Source organism: Gouania willdenowi, unplaced genomic scaffold, assembly GCF_900634775.1.
Source record: "Gouania willdenowi unplaced genomic scaffold, fGouWil2.1 scaffold_322_arrow_ctg1, whole genome shotgun sequence".
NCBI classification, from domain to species: Eukaryota; Metazoa; Chordata; class Actinopteri; order Blenniiformes; family Gobiesocidae; genus Gouania; species Gouania willdenowi.
In genome coordinates, this window is record NW_021145083.1 from 101,301 (window position 1) to 121,010 (window position 19,710).

At 35.1% G+C, this 19,710-nt stretch overlaps 1 protein-coding gene and 1 long non-coding RNA gene across 2 annotated transcripts; both read left to right on the forward strand.

Moving 5' to 3' along the window:
- The first annotated feature begins 4,281 nt into the window (after window positions 1-4,281).
- On the forward strand, window positions 4,282-10,499 carry LOC114459524 (uncharacterized). The gene is made up of 9 exons (XM_028441740.1): window positions 4,282-4,306; window positions 6,415-6,460; window positions 8,292-8,337; window positions 8,626-8,847; window positions 9,011-9,181; window positions 9,309-9,456; window positions 9,873-10,030; window positions 10,144-10,261; window positions 10,389-10,499. Exons 3-9 carry the CDS (start codon window positions 8,324-8,326, stop codon window positions 10,497-10,499), a joined length of 942 nt encoding a protein of 313 aa, XP_028297541.1. The 5' UTR covers window positions 4,282-4,306; window positions 6,415-6,460; window positions 8,292-8,323.
- A 26-nt stretch (window positions 10,500-10,525) lies between these two features.
- LOC114459522 (uncharacterized) lies at window positions 10,526-10,997 on the forward strand. Its single transcript, XR_003673384.1, has 3 exons — window positions 10,526-10,605; window positions 10,696-10,803; window positions 10,891-10,997. It is a non-coding gene; the product is annotated as an uncharacterized LOC114459522 (long non-coding RNA).
- Window positions 10,998-19,710: the final 8,713 nt, after the last annotated feature.

The following is a 19,710-nucleotide window of genomic DNA, read 5'->3' on the forward strand; positions in this document are numbered from 1 at the left end:
TCTCAGTGACCACTCGATCTATCTCATTAACCAAAACATCATCAACATTTGCACAATGAGTATGTAGAGTTCTTCGAATAAAAGAATGTAGCAATGGCTTGGATAACAAATATATTTGGTTGATCTGATCTATGAACTCTTGCAAGGCAGTTTCAGAGATGTTAAGAATAAACGACATTTTCAGAAACAGAGCAGCTACATTGCATTCCAACTGATTCTCTACGTCCTCCACATCTTCATTCAGCACAGCAACTTCACACTCAATATCATCAACTTCAGAATCACTCTCCTCCATCTGAACACTCACATTAGTTGGAAGTTCTTCAACTACATTTTCTGAAACAATTTCAAGTTTAAATGCATTACTGTTGGGCATCTGATGTTCTTTGCTTTTGTGTGCAGTGAAGGTCGAATAAACACTACTCTGAAAGTTACAGTCTTGATATGGGCAAGAAACCATTTGCCTCAGCTTAAGATGTTTTCGCAAATGGGTGAAAAAGCCTGCTTCTGTGCAAGGCTCCACGAAGTTGCACAACTGACAGTGAAATGCAGTTTCTCCACTTTTGCCAGCATCCTTTTGATTGTGCCAAGTTGATAGGTGTACTTTGAGTGCATTAAAAGATTTAAATGTGCAAAGGCATTCCTTATGAAGGCATGGGAGTAGGGATGTCCGTGTATGGTATCCATGTTTTAAGCGGTAATGCTTTAGCAAGTAGCCTCGCTTTTCAGTAATAAATGTGCAGTACTTACAAGTCCACTGCATCAGATAATACTGCTCTGGTTGACCTGGAAAGACAAGATAATTTTAGCATTGAGCACATGTAAATAATAATAATAAAGTTCAAATTTTACTTTACTGCCATAAATTAAAATGTGCAGTTATTTTTTATATATATATATATATATATATATATATATACAGATTTTTTTAAATCACAAACTAAAAGGTGAAATCATTTTTTTTTTTTTTTTAAATTAATGTAATTGATTATTTTTGAACAAATGGACAATAAAATATATAATCCAACTGTAGTGGTGTTATTTTATGTCTATTACCCCAACCCATGAAACAAATACAAATATTGAATGATATACCTTTAATTGCTGAGACTGGGTAATGGGTGAACAGTTGACCCTCTGCTTCAGCCTGAATGGGGGACTGTGAAAAAGAATATCCAATTAAGGCAATAATTTCAAATATATACCCATACATGACTAACCTTCAACAAATCACTGTCATAACTGTGTCCAAATATCAGAGATATGTATTTTATAGCTTATTTTATATTGAATTGCTCATTTTAGTATAGTGCTTTTGCCATTTCACAGAACAGCACGAATGCAGTTAGACACATTCTGAGTGTGCCCTAATCCAGACCTTCCCCTAAACAAGACATACTACAGAACTCATTCACACGTGCTGTCCCTGAGAGGAGTAAAAGACAAAACAAGCTTAACACTGGTTTACACTATACAACTGCAATATGAAATCCTGAGAGAATTTAATTATTCAAGTCACCAATTCTTTTTAAAAAGGTGAAAATGTAATCTAAGATGGTACATTGCAATCCAATAAGAAACTTTTTCAACACAAAATTATAAACACAGAAATAGGCATCAATGTGGTGCCACTAATAATCTATTGCAGGAGATTATATACAGATTTTCATAATTTCTATCACTCTATAATAATAACTGAGTTTAGTGATAAAAATGTAATGATATAGAATAAAGTATATATAAAGATAATAAAGATATAAAATAAAATATTCTGTAAACGTCAATAAAATACCTCAAACGTTCAAATCAAGATTGTTCACTAATGCACAAAAAACACTTAATGCACATGATGTGTCCTATATTATATAACTCAAAGTTAGTAATAATAATATTTTTTTCTCGTGTGCCATGGTTTATTCTTTGTAGCTATCCTAAATCGTAAAAATGTGTTTTATTTAGTAAATTAAAAATGTGTATAATTTAAACCTAATAAAATAAAATAAATGGTTGATAATTTTATTCATTTAATGATAATTGTTTAATAATAATAATTGTATTTTTCTTAATCATGTTATTTTTTTTAGTGTAATAATTGAACTTGTAATCACATTTCGATTCATTGCACAGCCCTCCTAGAAAGAATGAGAACAGCTCCAAATATACAGCCTGACTCTAACAATGGAAGTCTGGAATGTTAGGGGGAAGTGCCCTGGAAGCTAAAGTCACAATGCCCCGTTTATTAACTCGTTCTGCTTGATGCTGGGGGAGAACAAACACAGACTACAAACATTGAAAGAAACAGAGTCACTTGAGGGCAAAAAAACATCAGATTTAATGTGTAGTGTAAATGGGGCCTGAGACAAATCCAGTAAGGACATTGTTACTGAGCACTTCAAGAACCTGGGTGTGCCTCTCAACAATAAACTGTATAATAAGGGCCATAGTGTAAAATTATATATATATTTTTTATTATCACAATCCCTTCACAACCTGGTCAAGACACTGATGTGCATCAGAATTTATGAAGTTTGATGAAATCATAGCATGTTCAGAATGTGTTCAGAGTATGTTCACAGGTTGGGGTGGGGTAGGGAGGAGCTGAGATCATTTCCATACCTATAGGAATAGCCTATTTTCATGCAGCCTTTTGTGCTGTGGGGAATAAATAGCTGACTGCTTCCACCACAGTCATTAAAAATAAATAATTTTTGTGTTCTTTTTGAATGAAGCTTGTGTTGGAAAGTTGGCATTTAAAAATAAAAAAGTAACCAGAAAAATTGTAGATGTTATACAAAAAATGACAAAATCAGGAAAAAAGGTTGCTGTGTAATAGAGGGTTAAAGCCTCCACCTTATGAGAATTTTAAATATATATTTCTTACATAGTCCATTAACACATGTAAAAAAAAAACCAAAAAGAGTTAAAATATCAATGCAACTGTATATAACTATATATTAACTGAAATTCTTCCTGAACCCAGGATGCAGGGCCCCTCCTGTGGTGCGACACTTACTGCCTCATTGACATAACAAAAGCAGCTGAGGACAGACTTTAGCTCAAATCCTGTGGGTCGAATGACCCCTCTCTGGGTTTTATAGGTAAAAAGTTCATTTGACCCCTCTATGGGACTTCTAGTGTTAAATGTAACAAATTAAATATATGACTTTATTGTTGTATTTTATGAGTTTAAATGTAACAAATTAAATATATGACTTTATTATAACAAAGATAAACAATTTACAGGTAAATGAAATAAACACTAAGATTAAAACTATTGATTTAAATGTTTTTTTGCCATTTTTTGTTGTATTTTATGAGTTAAGATGTAACAAATTAAATATATGACTTTATTGTTGTATTTTATGAGTTTAAATGTAACAAATTAAATATATGACTTGATTGTTGTTTTTAATGAGTTTAAATGTAACAAATTAAATATATGACTTTATTGTTGTATTTTATGAGTTTAAATGTAACAAATTGAATATATGACTTTATTGTTGTATTTTATGAGTTTAAATGTAACAAATTAAAAATATGACTTTATTGTTGTATTTTATGAGTTTAAATGTAACAAATTAAATATATGACTTTATTGTTGTATTTTATGAGTTTAAATGTAACAAATTAAATATATGACTTTATTGTTGTATTTAATGAGTTTAAATGTAACAAATTAAATATATGACTTTATTGATGTTTAATGAGTTTAAATGTAACAAATTAAATATATGACTTTATTGTTGTATTTTATGAGTTTAAATGTAACAAATTAAATATATGACTTTATTATAACAAAGATAAACAATTTACAGGTAAATGAAATAAACACTAAGATTAAAACTATTGATTTAAATGTTTTTTTGCCATTTTTTGTTGTATTTTATGAGTTTAAATGTAATAAATTAAATATATGACTTTATTGTTGTATTTTATGAGTTTAAATGTAACAAATTAAATATGTGACTTTATTGATGTTTAATGAGTTTAAATGTAACAAATTAAATATATGACTTTATTATAACAAAGATAAACAATATACAGGCAAATGAAATAAACACTAAGATTAAAACTACTGATTTAAATGTTTTTTTGCTGCTATGAAGTTATTCTTTTAGTTGATGGGATTAAAAACAGGTCTCTCCTCCTTTTGTTAGAATTGATGAGGTGAGAGAACACCTTTAGGCCCCTCCCACATCACACCCTAGAATCATTGTTTCAGTAGCAAACATTCATTCTCTTCTGTTCCTGCAGGCTTCACTTCTTCTCCTGCTGCTGCTGCTGCTCTGGATACAGATTGAACAAGGTAAGACTTTTGATTCTTGGACTGTGTTTTTACTTATTTTGCTATTATCAGCTCATGTGATGTTTTACCAGTTTGAGTAAATATTTTATATTGCTTTTTTTGCCGTTTTTTGTTGTATTTTATGAGTTTAAATGTAACAAATTAAATATATGACTTTATTGTTGTATTTAATGAGTTTAAATGTAACAAATTAAATATATGACTTTATTGATGTTTAATGAGTTTAAATGTAACAAATTAAATATATGACTTTATTGTTGTATTTTATGAGTTTAAATGTAACAAATTAAATATATGACTTTATTGTTGTATTTTATGAGTTTAAATGTAACAAATTAAATATATGACTTTATTATAACAAAGATAAACAATTTACAGGTAAATGAAATAAACACTAAGATTAAAACTATTGATTTAAATGTCTTTTTGCCGTTTTTTGTTGTATTTTATGAGTTTAAATGTAACAAATTAAATATATGACTTTATTGTTGTATTTAATGAGTTTAAATGTAACAAATTAAATATATGACTTTATTATAACAAAGATAAACAATTTACAGGTAAATGAAATAAACACTAAGATTAAAACTATTGATTTAAATGTTTTTTTTGCCATTTTTTGTTGTATTTTATGAGTTAAAATGTAACAAATTAAAAATATGACTTTATTGGTGTATTTTATGAGTTTAAATGTAACAAATTAAATATATGACTTTATTGTTGTATTTTATGAGTTTAAATGTAACAAATTAAATATATGACTTTATTGTTGTATTTTATGAGTTTAAATGTAACAAATTAAATATATGACTTTATTATAACAAAGATAAAAAATTTACAGGTAAATGAAATAAACACTAAGATTAAAACTACTGATTTAAATGTTTCTTTGCCGTTTTTTGTTGTATTTTATGATTTTAAATGTAACAAATTAAATATATGACTTTATTGTTGTATTTAATGAGTTTAAATGTAACAAATTAAATATATGACTTTATTGTTGTTTAATGAGTTTAAATGTAACAAATTGTATATATGACTTTATTGTTGTATTTTATGAGTTTAAATGTAAAAAATAAATATATGACTTTATTGTTGTATTTTATGAGTTTAAATGTAACAAATTAAATATATGACTTTATTGTTGTATTTTATGAGTTTAAATGTAACAAATTAAATATATGACTTTATTAAAACAAAGATAATCAATTTACAGGTAAATGAAATAAACACTAAGATTAAAACTACTGATTTAAATGTTTTTTTGCCGTTTTTTGTTGTATTTTATGAGTTTAAATGTAACAAATTAAATATATGACTTTATTGTTGTATTTAATGAGTTTAAATGTAACAAATTAAATATATGACTTTATTGTTGTTTAATGAGTTTAAATGTAACAAATTAAATATATGACTTTATTATAACTAAGATAAACAATTTACAGGTAAATGAAATAAACACTAAGATTAAAACTATTGATTTAAATGGTTTTTTTGCCATTTTTTGTTGTATTTTATGAGTTTAAATGTAACAAATTAAATATATGACTTTATTATATCAAAGATAAAAAATTTACAGGTAAATGAAATAAACACTAAGATTAAAACTATTGATTTAAATGTTTTTTTGCCATTTTTTGTTGTATTTAATGAGTTTAAATGTAACAAATTAAATATAAGACTTTATTAGAACAAAGATAAACAATTTACAGGTAAATGAAATAAACACTAAGATTAAAACTATTGATTTAAATGTTTTTTTTTGCCATTTTGTGTTTTATTATATGAGTTTAAATGTAACAAATTAAATATATGACTTTATTGTTGTATTTTATGAGTTTAAATGTAACAAATTAAATATATGACTTTATTATAACAAAGATAAACAATTTACAGGTAAATGAAATAAACACTAAGATTAAAACTACTGATTTAAATGTTTTTTTTTGCTGCTATGAAGTTATTCTTTTAGTTGATGGGATTAAAAACAGGTCTCTCCTCCTTTTGTTAGAATTGATGAGGTGAGAGAACACCTTTAGGCCCCTCCCACATCACACCCTAGAATCATTGTTTCAGTAGCAAACATTCATTCTCTTCTGTTCCTGCAGGCTTCACTTCTTCTCCTGCTGCTGCTCTGGATACAGATTGAACAAGGTAAGACTTTTGATTCTTGGACTGTGTTTTTACTTATTTTGCTATTATCAGCTCATGTGATGTTTTACCAGTTGGGGTAAATATTTTATTTTGCTTTTTTTGCCGTTTTTTGTTGTATTTTATGAGTTTAAATGTAATAAATTGAATATATGACTTTATTGTTGTATTTTATGAGTTTAAATGTAACAAATTAAATATATGACTTTATTGTTGTATTTTATGAGTTTAAATGTAACAAATTAATTATATGACTTTATTATAACAAAGATAAACAATTTACAGGTAAATGAAATAAACACTAAGATTAAAACTATTGATTTAAATGTTTTTTTGCCATTTTTTGTTGTATTTAATGAGTTTAAATGTAACAAATTAAATATATGACTTTATTGTTGTATTTTATGTGTTTAAATGTAACAAATTAATTATATGACTTTATTGTTGTTTAATGAGTTTAAATGTAACAAATTAAATATATGACTTTATTATAACAAATATAAACAATTTACAGGTAAATGAAATAAACACTAAGATTAAAACTACTGATTTAAATGTTTTTTTTGCCATTTTTTGTTGTATTTTATGAGTTAAAATGTAACAAATTAAATATATGACTATTGTTGTATTTTTTGAGTTTAAATGTAACAAATTAAATATATGACTTTATTATAACAAAGATAAACAATTTACAGGTAAATGAAATAAACACTAAGATTAAAACTATTGATTTAAATGTTTTTTGGCCATTTTTTGTTGTATTTAATGAGTTTAAATGTAACAAATTAAATATATGACTTTATTGTTGTTTAATGAGTTTAAATGTAACAAATTGAATATATGACTTTATTGTTGTATTTTATGAGTTTAAATGTAACAAATTAAATATATGACTTTATTATAACGAAGATAAACAATTTACAGGTAAATGAAATAAACACTAAGATTAAAACTATTGATTTAAATGTTTTTTTTGCCGTTTTTTGTTGTATTTTATGAGTTAAAATGTAACAAATTAAATATATGACTTTATTGTTGTATTTTATGAGTTTAAATGTAACAAATTAAATATATGACTTTATTGTTGTATTTTATGAGTTTAAATGTAACAAATTAAATATATGACTTTATTATAACAAAGATAAACAATTTACAGGTAAATGAAATAAACACTAAGATTAAAACTATTGATTTAAATGTCTTTTTGCCGTTTTTTGTTGTATTTTATGAGTTTAAATGTAACAAATTAAATATATGACTTTATTGTTGTATTTAATGAGTTTAAATGTAACAAATTAAATATATGACTTTATTGTTGTTTAATGAGTTTAAATGTAACAAATTGTATATATGACTTTATTGTTGTATTTTATGAGTTTAAATGAAACAAATTAAATATATGACTTTATTATAACAAAGATAAACAATTTACAGGTAAATGAAATAAACACTAAGATTAAAACTACTGATTTAAATGATTTTTTGCTGTTTTAAAGTTATTCTTTTAGTTGATGGGATTAAAAACAGGTCTCTCCTCCTTTTGTTAGAATTGATGAGGTGAGAGAACACCTTTAGGCCCCTCCCACATCACACCCTAGAATCATTGTTTCAGTAACAAACAGTTATCAGTTATCTCTGCTGCTTGGATTGACCAGCTGAAGATCCACCAGAACCAAAGCTATTTTTAATAGTTCTTCTTGTTCTCTGCTACTCTCACACTTTCTTTCTCAGTTGTATTATTCCTCTAACATTAACCTTTCCATCCCACATTCTGCTCAGGAAACACATTTTTCCTCCTGGACTTGTGAAGCTAATCATATTTGTCTCTTTTTAGGTTTACTCCTGTCTCAGAGTCATCTCCCAGACATGTCTTCCTCAAAGTAAGTGAATCAATATAACACATGTTATTACTCTGGCTTGAGGAGTAGCAACAAAGAAGGGAGACCACCAGGAAACAAGAATTAGCAGGAAATTATTTCAAAATAAAAGGTCAACCCTTTGACCGTCTCACACACAAGAAACAATGTTACTTTAAATGTTGAATTTGAAATAGTGTTAATAATATTATTTAGTCAATATTAGTGTACATTAGCATGAGTATTGTGGCTTCTCACACAGATCTGCTCTCAGTTGAAATGAAATCATTGAGTGTATCTTTCTCTTTTCAGGAAACCCAACAGACACTATCTCCTCTGCCCCGTTTGCTTGAAAACAAACGAATCCCTGTCCGTTCATCTCCGCCGTACCTGCATGAAGAATGCTACACCTGAAGCCATTAATGCAGTGGTGGAGAAGGCCAAGAAAGAGGCCCACGAACTCCTGGTATCTGGCAGAATCTTTAACTACGGCCGACTTTGCCAGATCATGGCTGATGCAAATCCCCTCAAAAGGTGGGTGGAAGAGCCATTGTTCATGTTTCCTCTCTAGTAAACATAGTGTACATCATTTTACACAGAGTGCTTTTAATGAAAGATAAAAATAGTGCATAACAATGCGTACCTTATTCAGGTCCACTGGATAACATTTCTCTTTCTTCCTCTTTGTCATTGATAGGATGATTGAGGAGTTGCAGCGTCACCACATGGTAGTGACTGATATCCCTCCAACTCTGCCCGACCCAGTTCCAGGTCCATCAACCACACAGCAACCACAGAGTGCTGAGCCTGAGGAGAGCGAACCTGCATCTGACATTGCTTCTGTGAGCAGTGGAGAGACCTTTCAATGGTGAGTCCCACCTTCATCTTTGTTTCCTTTGATATATGAACTACAAGAAGAATCATCTTCCTGCTTGTGTCTCTTCAACCTGGAACATAACAGGTCTTTTTAACAAAATGCATTTCCCAAAATACAGTGTCCCAGACGTGCAGTGGCAGAGAAAGAACAGGAAGCTGATGGCAGACAAAGGCCTCTACCAGAAGCACTCCCTGGACCATCCTCTGCTAAAGGACTTTGCCACATACCTGGAGAAGGAGCTCTGCAACGAGAACTTTAAACAGGAGGTGAGGACTACCATGAAATAGATATATACTGTATATATATATATAGTCCCAATATCAGAATGTCATTTAACATGTTTTTCTCTTTAAACAACAGTTTAATGAAAAAAATAAAATACAAAATATTATATAATCTCATGTTGTTATTATTATTATTATTATTATTATTATTATTATTATTATTATTATTATTATTATTATTATGTTGCAAAGTTACAGCCGTAATGCCATGGTCTTACATTTTCACTCAAGCTGTGAAAACATCATATGTGCTGACTTTAGCGAAATGAGTGAAAACACAATAATTCTAATAATGTTTCACAATTGACAAAATTAGTCCCATAGTGTTAAAAATCTGCTAAAGTTATCCAAAAGCATCCAAATATCAGAATGTCATGTAACATGTTTTCTTTTTTTAGGTGGACAATGTATCAAGGTACCTCTACTACGCTGACCCACAGACACCATCCCTGCGGTTTGTCATGGAGAGAGAGAAGCTCAGGGCCTACATGTGTGAGCTCAGTGATGCAAAGCTGTCAAAACAAACACAGCTGAACTACTTGAAGAGCTTGAAAAGGTTAATAGCATTTTTTTTAGTTTTTCCACATAATATCAACACTTTTGTAGACAATGGTGGTATTTTGCTTCAGTACATGTAAATACTTACAATCCTTGCACTTCCTCCAACAGATTCCTTTATTTCCACACTGTGAACACCAGCCTCAGTCGTGATGATGCAGAGCTCCATGCGCAGTGCAAGGGCTTTATGGAGTTCATTGGGTTGCGCCAGAAGGTTTGCTCAAAGCAAGTGAGCAAAGAGATCACCCAGAGGAGGTACGTTGAACTATTATATCAGTGAATTGGAATACAGAACAGATAAGTGAGCAATGTGTCTGATAATGTTATGATCATTCATTTTATTATTTTCCTCATAGGCACTCCCTGTTGACTGCACCGGAGAGTCTGACACCAGCAGAATGCTGGACAGTGCTGAGGGTGGCCAAGAAGGACTTCCTGGCCGTTATCGGGAAGGTCTTCAAAGATAAGAACGCTGTGCTGGTGATGGCAGAGTGCAGCTTTGTGGTAAACTATCTACAGGCAGTGGTGATCCTAAGACACCTCCAGAGACCTGGTGTGGTTGAGCACATGACTGTGAGTATTATTGTGCTCTTTTTTGTCTTAATTGGTTCTAATATCTTTTGACATTTTGTAACCAAACAATATGCTATCCTTGATTTGCAGGTAAAGGAGTGGGTTTTAAGAGTATCGGACTCACGTGGCAACGCTGTCATCGGCGTGAAGGCAGCTCAGCAGGTGGCCACATTTGCCCTGTCTCAGGAAGAGGAGATGGTAGGTTCAAGTTCAAAGTTCAAGTTTCCAATGACAACCTATTCAAAGCAGAACTTAATCTTTATTGCTATTTTCCTCTGTCAACAGTGGTTTGATACATATTACACCAGGGTGCGGCCCCAACTCCTCAACTCCAAGAAGCGGAAGAGAGACGACACAGAGGAAGAAGAGCGATTCTTCGTCTCCACGACGGGGATGCCCATCTCCAATGCTTCCAATGACCTGAACCGTCTGCACAGCAAGTAAGCAAACCACCATGATTAATTTCACCTCATATAGACTTCTACTCATAGCTGTCTTATGCCCCAGATAAGAAGTGTTTATACATCTCATTTTAATAAACTGTTTAAACTCTGATTTTAGATACAAACTTAAGCCAGTGACCAGCCAGACAGCACGTCGTGTCTTTGAGACAGCAACTAAGACTCTGACAGAGGTCGAGAAGTCCCTGGTTGCTGACTACCTGACCCATTCAACTGCAACAGCTGAGAAGCATTATCGCATGATGCAGCCGGACAACGTTGGGTTGGCCTCTCATGTGTTAGCTAAGCTAGCTAGTGATTCGGGGTAAGCATGTTTCCACATTTATCAACACGATTAAAAACATCTAATCTTATACCTGTTCTATAATAACCTTAATTCTTTTTTATTTTTCTCTATAGTGCTGAATCTGCTGGTGAGGGTACCAGTGCTGGCCATGGTCGTGTCCGTGGTGCCGCTCATTCTGCACAAGGTAATGTGCAAATGGATGTCCAGGCAGCGTACAACAGACTTGTGGAAAGTCACCCGGTGACTCTGGATGGGGTTGTGCCGAGCAAGGCTGAGCGCAAGAAGTTCTCCGCTGACGACCAACGGGTCCTGTATGAGAGATGGTTGAAGGCCCAGATGAAACTGCGCAAGCAGCACGTTCTCGGTGAGATTTTTAATTAATGAATAGCTTTCACTTATACTCTTCCTGTCTAACATTACCCTATCTCCTTGACAGCACACTTCTCCCGCCGTCTCCCGGCAGAGAGCCGTGTGGCCTCCTGGCTTACCAAGCAGGGGTGGAAGAGCAACATCCCCTCCGCTGCCCGCATCGTCAAGGAGTGGAAGCCCTCTGGATCTGAGGACACTGTGATGGACTCCAGCCAGATCCGGAAGATGATGAGGACGCAGAAGTGGAAAGGACTTCTCGTCACTGACGTTGAAGGCAAGGGGAAGGTCGTGGTTGCAACACGCAGGTTCCAGGTTGGTGAGGTGATCTGTGATTACCACGGACGGGCCATCACAGCCAAGGAGGGAAAGGAAATACACGTGAACACCAGTGAGGAGGAAACTGGGTACATGTTCTTTTACAAGGACAAGAGAGGGCGTTGCATGTGCATGGATGCACAAAAAGAATACTGTGAATGCCACCCCGAAATGCAGACTGTTGGCCGGCACATCAACCACGCTGGGGAGGGTGCAAACCTGAAGACCAGACTGTACACTGTGGACATAGATGGGGAGGAAAAGGATGTAATCCTCTTTATTGCATCCAAACACATCGAAGTGAACGAGGAACTGTTGTTTGACTACGGTGTGAACTAGAGTTCTTTTGGTGGGGAGGGTGAAAACCTGGCTTGGCTCTCCTGAACACGTTGTGCTGGGCCATAGGCACTTTGGCCCTGGGGTTGTAAACCATTCATACCACTTAGACTGATGTACACCTTTCCAGTCTCTGCAGCAAAACATGAGAATGAGTGGGTTTTAGGGATTATATTATATATTATACACAATCCACCATCTACACATAGCACCAATGGGCTTGCAATGGTAGGATGTCCACACAGACACAGTTGTGCCAGGTTGTAGACAACCTCCCACTTCTGACCCTCGTTGCATACCCATCATACTGCTCACACTGCTTCACACCACTTACACTGATGTACACCTCACACACTCATTCTCATGTTTTTACTGACTCATTGTGCTGTTTATATTGTAAATATTTTCTACTGTAAATAAAGTGCATGGTTTTTAACTTGAATTTGTGTGTTTGGTCTTTTCTTAACCAACTTAATAGTGTCTATGGAGATATTTTTTTTTAAAGGGCCCTTAATGTTTCCACTAATGTTAGTTTTAAAGATTTAAACTGTATTGAGTTTCTCCTGTGTTATGAAGCTTTTGTTTGTTTGCTGTTTTTTAGCTGCTTGAAAGGAAGGTTTTAACAAACTTAATGACTATTGTCCAGCTTGTTAATCAAGGCAATAAACTAAGATTAAGGAAGATGTCCAGTTGTCCTTAATGTTTCCTCTGAAATATACTGTATGTCAAAAATAAAACATTTAAAATCATCAGTAAAATCAATAAGAACATTTAAAATCATCAGTAAAATCAATTAAAATCATCAGTAAAATCATCATTACATCAACAACATGACAAAAAATCTCTCTCTCAATCATACGCAGTAGAGAAAAAAAGTGCCTTTAACTTTGATTTAAAAATGTTCACATTGGATGCTGACTTCAGCTCCGCTGGCAGTTTGTTCCACTTCTTTGCAGCATAACAACTAAAAGCAGCATCACCATGTTTACTGTGAACTCTGGGCTCCACTATCTGATCTGTGTCCATAGATCTGAGAGACCTGCTGGGTTCATACCTGACTAACATGTCACTGATGTATTCTGGACCAAACCCATTCACAGATTTATACACCAGCAGCAGAACTTTAAAGTCTCCTCTGAGGCTGACTGGGAGCCAGTGAAAAGACTTTAAAACTGGAGTAATGTGCTCTGACCTCTTTGTTCTGGTTAAGACCCGAGCTGCAGCGTTCTGAACCAGCTGTAGCTGTTTGATGCTCTTTTGGGGGATTCCTGTCAGAAGACCATTACAATAGTCCAGTCTGCTGGAGATAAAAGCATGGACCAGTTTCTCCTGATCTTTCTGAGCCATTAAACCTTTCACTCTGGAGATGTTCTTTAGGTGGTAGAAGGCTGTTTTTGTGATAGATTTGATCTGACTGCTGAATGTAAGATCTGAGTCAATCAGAACACCAAGGTTTTTGACTTGGTCTTTAGCTTTTAAAGATCGAGACTCAAGATAATTGCTGATAGCAGTCCTCTTTTCCTTGTTACCAAAGACAATCACCTCCGTCTTGTCATGGTTTAGTTGAAGGAAGTTTTCACTCATCCAGCAGTTTACTTTTTCTAAACAGTCACACAACACCTCAATGGGACCATAGTCATCTGGGTTCAGTGATAGATATAGTTGTGTGTCATCTGTGTAGCTCTGATAATCAACCTTACAGTTCTGTAAAATTTGTCCTAAAGGAAGCATGTAAAGGTTAAACAGAAGGGGTCCAAGAACAGATCCCTGAGGAACCCCACAGGACATTGGTAATCTGTCAGATTCAAAGTTTCCAATGCTTACAAAATAGCTTCGCTCCTCCAAGTATGACTTAAACCATTGCATTACTTTTCCATTTAGTCCAACCCATGTTTGCAATCTGTGCAACAAAATTGTATGATCTACAGTGTCAAATGCAGCACTTAGATCCAACAGAATGAGAACAGATACTTTTCCTGAATCAGTGTTCAACCTTATGTCATTGATCACTTTGATAAGAGCAGTTTCAGTGCTGTGATGAGAACGAAAACCTGACTGAAATTTATCAAATATTTTGTTGAATGATAAGAATTGACTCAGTTGGTTGAAGACCACCTTCTCAATGATCTTGGCCATGAATGGAAGGTTGCTGATTGGTCTATAGTTAGCCAGTATAGAGGCATCCAGTGTTCTCTTTTTTAACAGCAGTTTCACAGCAGCTACTTTCAGGGATTTTGGTACGGTGCCTGATTGGAATGAGCAGTTAATTATCTGACACAAATCAGTGACAATTGACTTTACAACAGTTTTAAAGAAGTTTGAGGGTATTGTGTCAAGGCAACACGTTGATGGATTCAGCTGCTGAACAGTCTCCTCTATTGTTTTTGGGTTCACTGTAATAAACTCTAACATTGTAGTTGACTCATCCCTCAGTGGTTGAAGCTGTTCAAGCTTTTTGTGATTTTGCTGGTTTGTTCTGATGTTTGACCTTATTGATTGTATTTTTTCATTGAAATATACAGCAAATTCATTGCATTTTCCAGCTGACAGTAATTCAGGGGCTATCTGATCTGGGGGGGTTGTGAGCTTTTCAATTACAGAAAACAACGTGCGAGAGTTGTTGACATTTTTGGCAATAATTTCAGAAAAGTATTGCTGCCTTGCTTTGAACAAGCCATCATTGAATTTTCGCAGACTTATTTTGTACAGTTCTAGATGAATTTGGAGTTTTGTTGATCTCCATTTACGCTCAGCTCTTCTACAGTCAGATTTCAAATTCTGCATTATCTCAGTCCTCCTCCAAGGTGTTTTCTGTGTGTTTGGTTTTCTCTTAGTTTTGATTGGAGCCACCACATCTATGACATTACAGACGTTTCTATTATACTCATCCAGAAGATCATCAACTGTCTCAGCACTCAATGTTGGTGTCATTGCTATGGCTTCCATAAACTGTGCACTTGTGTTCTCATTTATGTACCTTTTCTTTAAACACACATAACTAGGGGGAACAGATGTTACAGTCTCTAGGTCAAAAAAGACACAGAAATGATCAGATAGAGCTAAGTCTCTTACATCAACAGCAGAGATATCAACACCTTTAGAGATAACCAGATCCAAAGTGTGACCTTGAGTGTGTGTCGGACCAGTCACATGTTGTGTAAGACCAAAAGTATCCATTAAAGCATACAGTTCTTTGGCAGTATTGTCCATGTTATTGTCTTCATGAATATTAAAGTCACCTGTTATTATTAAAAAGTTGTATTCAGTGCATACAACTGACAGCAGTTCAGCGAACTCATCCATGAATTCTCCAGAATATTTTGGGGGTCTATAAACGACTAAAAACAGAACTCTTGAATCACCCTTCAGTAAGAATGACATATATTCAAAGGAGATAAAATCACCAAATGTTATTTCTTTGCACTGAAATATTGATTTAAAAATGGCAGCAACTCCACCACCTTTCCTGCAAGTACGACACTTATTTAAATAAATAAAGTCTTGTGGTGAACTTTCATTGAGAATAGTATTACTGATACCATCATTCAACCATGTTTCATTAAGAAATAAAAAGTCCAAGTGATGTGTCAAAATAAAATCATTAATTATTAGTGACTTGTTAACAAGAGATCTAACATTAAGAAGAGCTAATTTTAAAAACTTTACTGGAGACACTGGTGGACTTTTTGGATGACATGTTATAGGAGTCAAATTTTTATCTCTATAAAGCTTTTTGCTTTTCTTTAATTTCACAGTTTTACCTGTGTTACCTGTCACCACAGGAATTAAAGAAGCTGCATTAACTCCATAAGGCCCTGACTTTTTCTGGTTGTTCCTAAAAATAGAGCTATTGCAGTCCGGACCCAGCACACATCAGACCTGTGTCGCTCTAAGATGAAAACAGCTGGCCTGAGGAGAAGAGTGATCCTGAGCCTGGTATCGTCGAGGAGGGATGGGTGGTGCAGATTGACCATGGTGGGGTAAAGGGTGGGGTGTCAGTCTTGTGCCAGCCAGAACCAGCTCGTTCATCTGGGCAGTTAAATCCAAGAAGGCAGGGTGTTAGTGGAATTATTTTTAAGCTTGTACCTTAAAAAAACCCAAAAGAGTCACACAGAGGAAAAATGAGAGATATGCCTTCTAAGTTGCAATAATAACTTGATTTATTTAACAGGTAAATCAAGGAGGACAAAAGAATACAACCTGAGTTGATGTCAGAAAGTTTGTCCTAACATATGAGTTCAACATTGTGATTATATAGCTGGTAGACATCCTTCGATTTTCGGACCATCCCAGAGTCATAAATGAAAACATGATTAGGTCTATCAGTGACTAGTTAATGAGTACAAAACTTGCTTAATACAGATCTTGATATATGTGAGAAATGCAAACAGTTGTGGTTTCAGGTGTGATAAAGACGTTAGGTAAGATGTTTTTCAAACCATAGCCTTGGACTCTGAAAGATCATAAAACACTGTGCAACTCATCGTGAACTTTGAGATTTACTAAAACACAGAATATAATTTTAATAACATTCCCCCCTGTTTATGATCTGAAAGGCAGGAAAAACATACCAAAAATCTCAACTTAAAATCAATCAAAAATCATAATATCACACCATACAAAAAAAAAAAAAAAAAAAAAAAAAAACCATCAATAACATCAGTTTAAGAGCACTTCACGAAGATTTTAACTCAAAAACCTCACACTAATGGTTTTAGATAAACTCATAAGCATTGATAGCAGCAGGCTGCTTGTTGATAGGACCATTTGGAGCAAATGGGGTATTCTCTCCAACCTCCGACAGGTTCTGACCAGTGGCGGCTGCTGGTCTTTCATGCAGGGGAAGCTCATTTTCTGCCTACTTCAGAAAATGTATCTGTTTATTTAAATGTGAATTCTAGTAGAATTCACATTTTGTTGTCAACAACTATTTGTAGATTATCACGCACGCACGCGCGTAGCTGCTGCGCGCTGGAGTGTGAGTGTTTGGTCAAAAGTCTCACAACACAAGCAGTAACAGTCTCCACAAACACCAAAAACAGACACTAGGTTTGTCAGAAGTTAATTCGCTATGAGAGGATCAGCTAAGTCTCCGTGTCAACACAGAGCAACGGACTGAAATATTTGAAAACCCGCCTGTGTGCTTACAACGTCATACTCTCTGATTGGCTCATTTCGCTGTCAATCAAAATTGAATTAGCCTGAGACAGATCATCCAATCATCATCCATTATTCCAGCGTCCGGAACAGACAGATCCAGCCCACTGCTCCATAGACCTCCTGTGAAGCCCGGCGTCCGATGGGCGGGACTAAGTGCGTCATAACCGAGCATTTATCCAATGAGCGTCTAGTTTGACTGCAGTGGATCAACCCCTAAATCATCTCCCATTGACTTCAATTGAAGCTGAACTTCACCACTGTTTATTAACACTGTGACGCTGCGGTAATGAATGAAGAACGTCACGCTGTCACTGTCAGTTTCCTGTTATAAGAAGCTGATTCTGAACTAAACATACATGTGTTCTGTCATATATTTAGTCAATGAAATGTACACACAACACTACATATTTGACCACTGATTTTAGGGGAAGCTGAGGTTCCCTTGTAGTCTTAAAGCATCCGCCACTGGTTCTGACTCAGCATGGTCCCACTAACGAGCCTGGTGGTAAGACGGACGATGAGCCCTCTGACAATAGGAATGATCACCAACCCCACCACGGCCAGGACCAGCAGTGTCACACCTGCGGAGATCAGAAGAGAATAACCAAATGAATACCAATTATCATACAACGAACCAAACCATGTAGAGATAGGATTAGACACACCGGATGTAGCAGCCACCTCCTCAGACAGGGCCTTTAGGTTGCTCAGTGCACGTGTCACGCTGCCATCCGGTGCAGTGTTATTGGGAATGAAAACACAACAGTCATCACCAAACATCGTACAGACCCCACCCCTCTCTGCAAGCAACATATCCAGCCCCAAACGGTTCTGCCAGGCCATGAGTGAAGTGGGTGCCAACTGCTCATGTATACCTTGAATTGCGTCACGTGTATAATTGATAAAACGTTGCTGATTGTAAAATGTGAAATTCAGCCAATCTACGTTCTTGTTTATGGTGGGAAATAGAAAAATTGACTCAAAGCCAGCCCCTATTTGACACCTAGCCTTGAATTCATCAGGTACTCCACGTGGAACACCAATAGCATCAATGTAAATGTTTTTGTCGAAGGAGCCAAGTGGAGCAGCCCTGCGGGAACGACGTGGAAGAGGCCCAACAGCAGCAACGACTTCATCCTTAGTAATGTAGGGTATTATCTTAAAAGGAGCAATAAGCAAAGTTAATGTGCAGATGCCATGCCAATTAGCCGGTAAAATAGGACGCAGACGCATGTCACCACACAACCACCACAGGTCAGACCTCGGTTCATCCTGTCCAAGAAAGAAAGCCTCAAAGAGGCTATCATTCATGGCAGGTCCAACCGTAATGTTCTTAGCACACCATACTGGAGGTAGTAACCCCACACTCACACTTCCTGGAACGGCTTCCCGTAGGAAACAAGTGTAGTTGGCTGGATAAGCAGTCGCAGTAGGTGGCGCTCCAACAGGTGCTGACACAGCGGGATATTTGTACGTCAAGTCAAAACACGGCTTAGGCATTGGCACCGTCCTCTTAAATAAAAGAAGAACACAATTAATAGTTGTTAAATCAAAATCAAAAGGAGAAGTTGCTAGTGATGGTCGGGCCCCAGCACAGACGATACAGTCAGCCTTCACCACTGTACGTGCTGTGTATCTCATCCACTGTAACCACAGGTTCCTCTCATTGAACCCCTTCTCTACAGATAAAACATCAGAGTAAGACATCTCCTTTCCCAAATAGGTGTTATTAGGTATAAGGTTAGTTACCGACTCCGTGACAGTAGGTATAGTTGAAGTCAAATCATTAAAATCAGAATCAACTGTCTTAACTTTGGGGTTCACCTGTATAGCATCTGGCAACCCATGCACCAGTACCCTGAAAGAACCGTGGGGATCATGGTGGGCTGGACGATAAACATGCAGCTTGAAATGGCGTTGATCCTGGAATCTAGCATTGACAACAGAGATATACAAAGGGTTACAATCACCAGGTTCACAAGATTTCAAAGAAGTGTCCCTAAATATACTCATTCTCTTTTCGAGTCCTCCAAAGGTGTAAGTGGGATCCTTGCCCCAGGTAGGGTCAGTAGACCACACGCACTCAGGCCAGGTGTAAGCTCCATGCGCTGGAGAGAAGCTGGATGAGGTGGAAGTAGGTGAATTTTGGGGTGAAGCAGGTGGGTCCTGAGATGCGGG

Bases quoted from the DNA above. Each gene is read 5' to 3' on its own strand.
- LOC114459524 (XM_028441740.1), top strand. The intron at 8,848-9,010 runs GTGGGTGGAAGA...TGTCATTGATAG, and splicing joins GATGCAAATCCCCTCAAAAG to GATGATTGAGGAGTTGCAGC. The intron at 10,262-10,388 runs GTGAGCAAAGAG...TTTTCCTCATAG, and splicing joins AGAAGGTTTGCTCAAAGCAA to GCACTCCCTGTTGACTGCAC.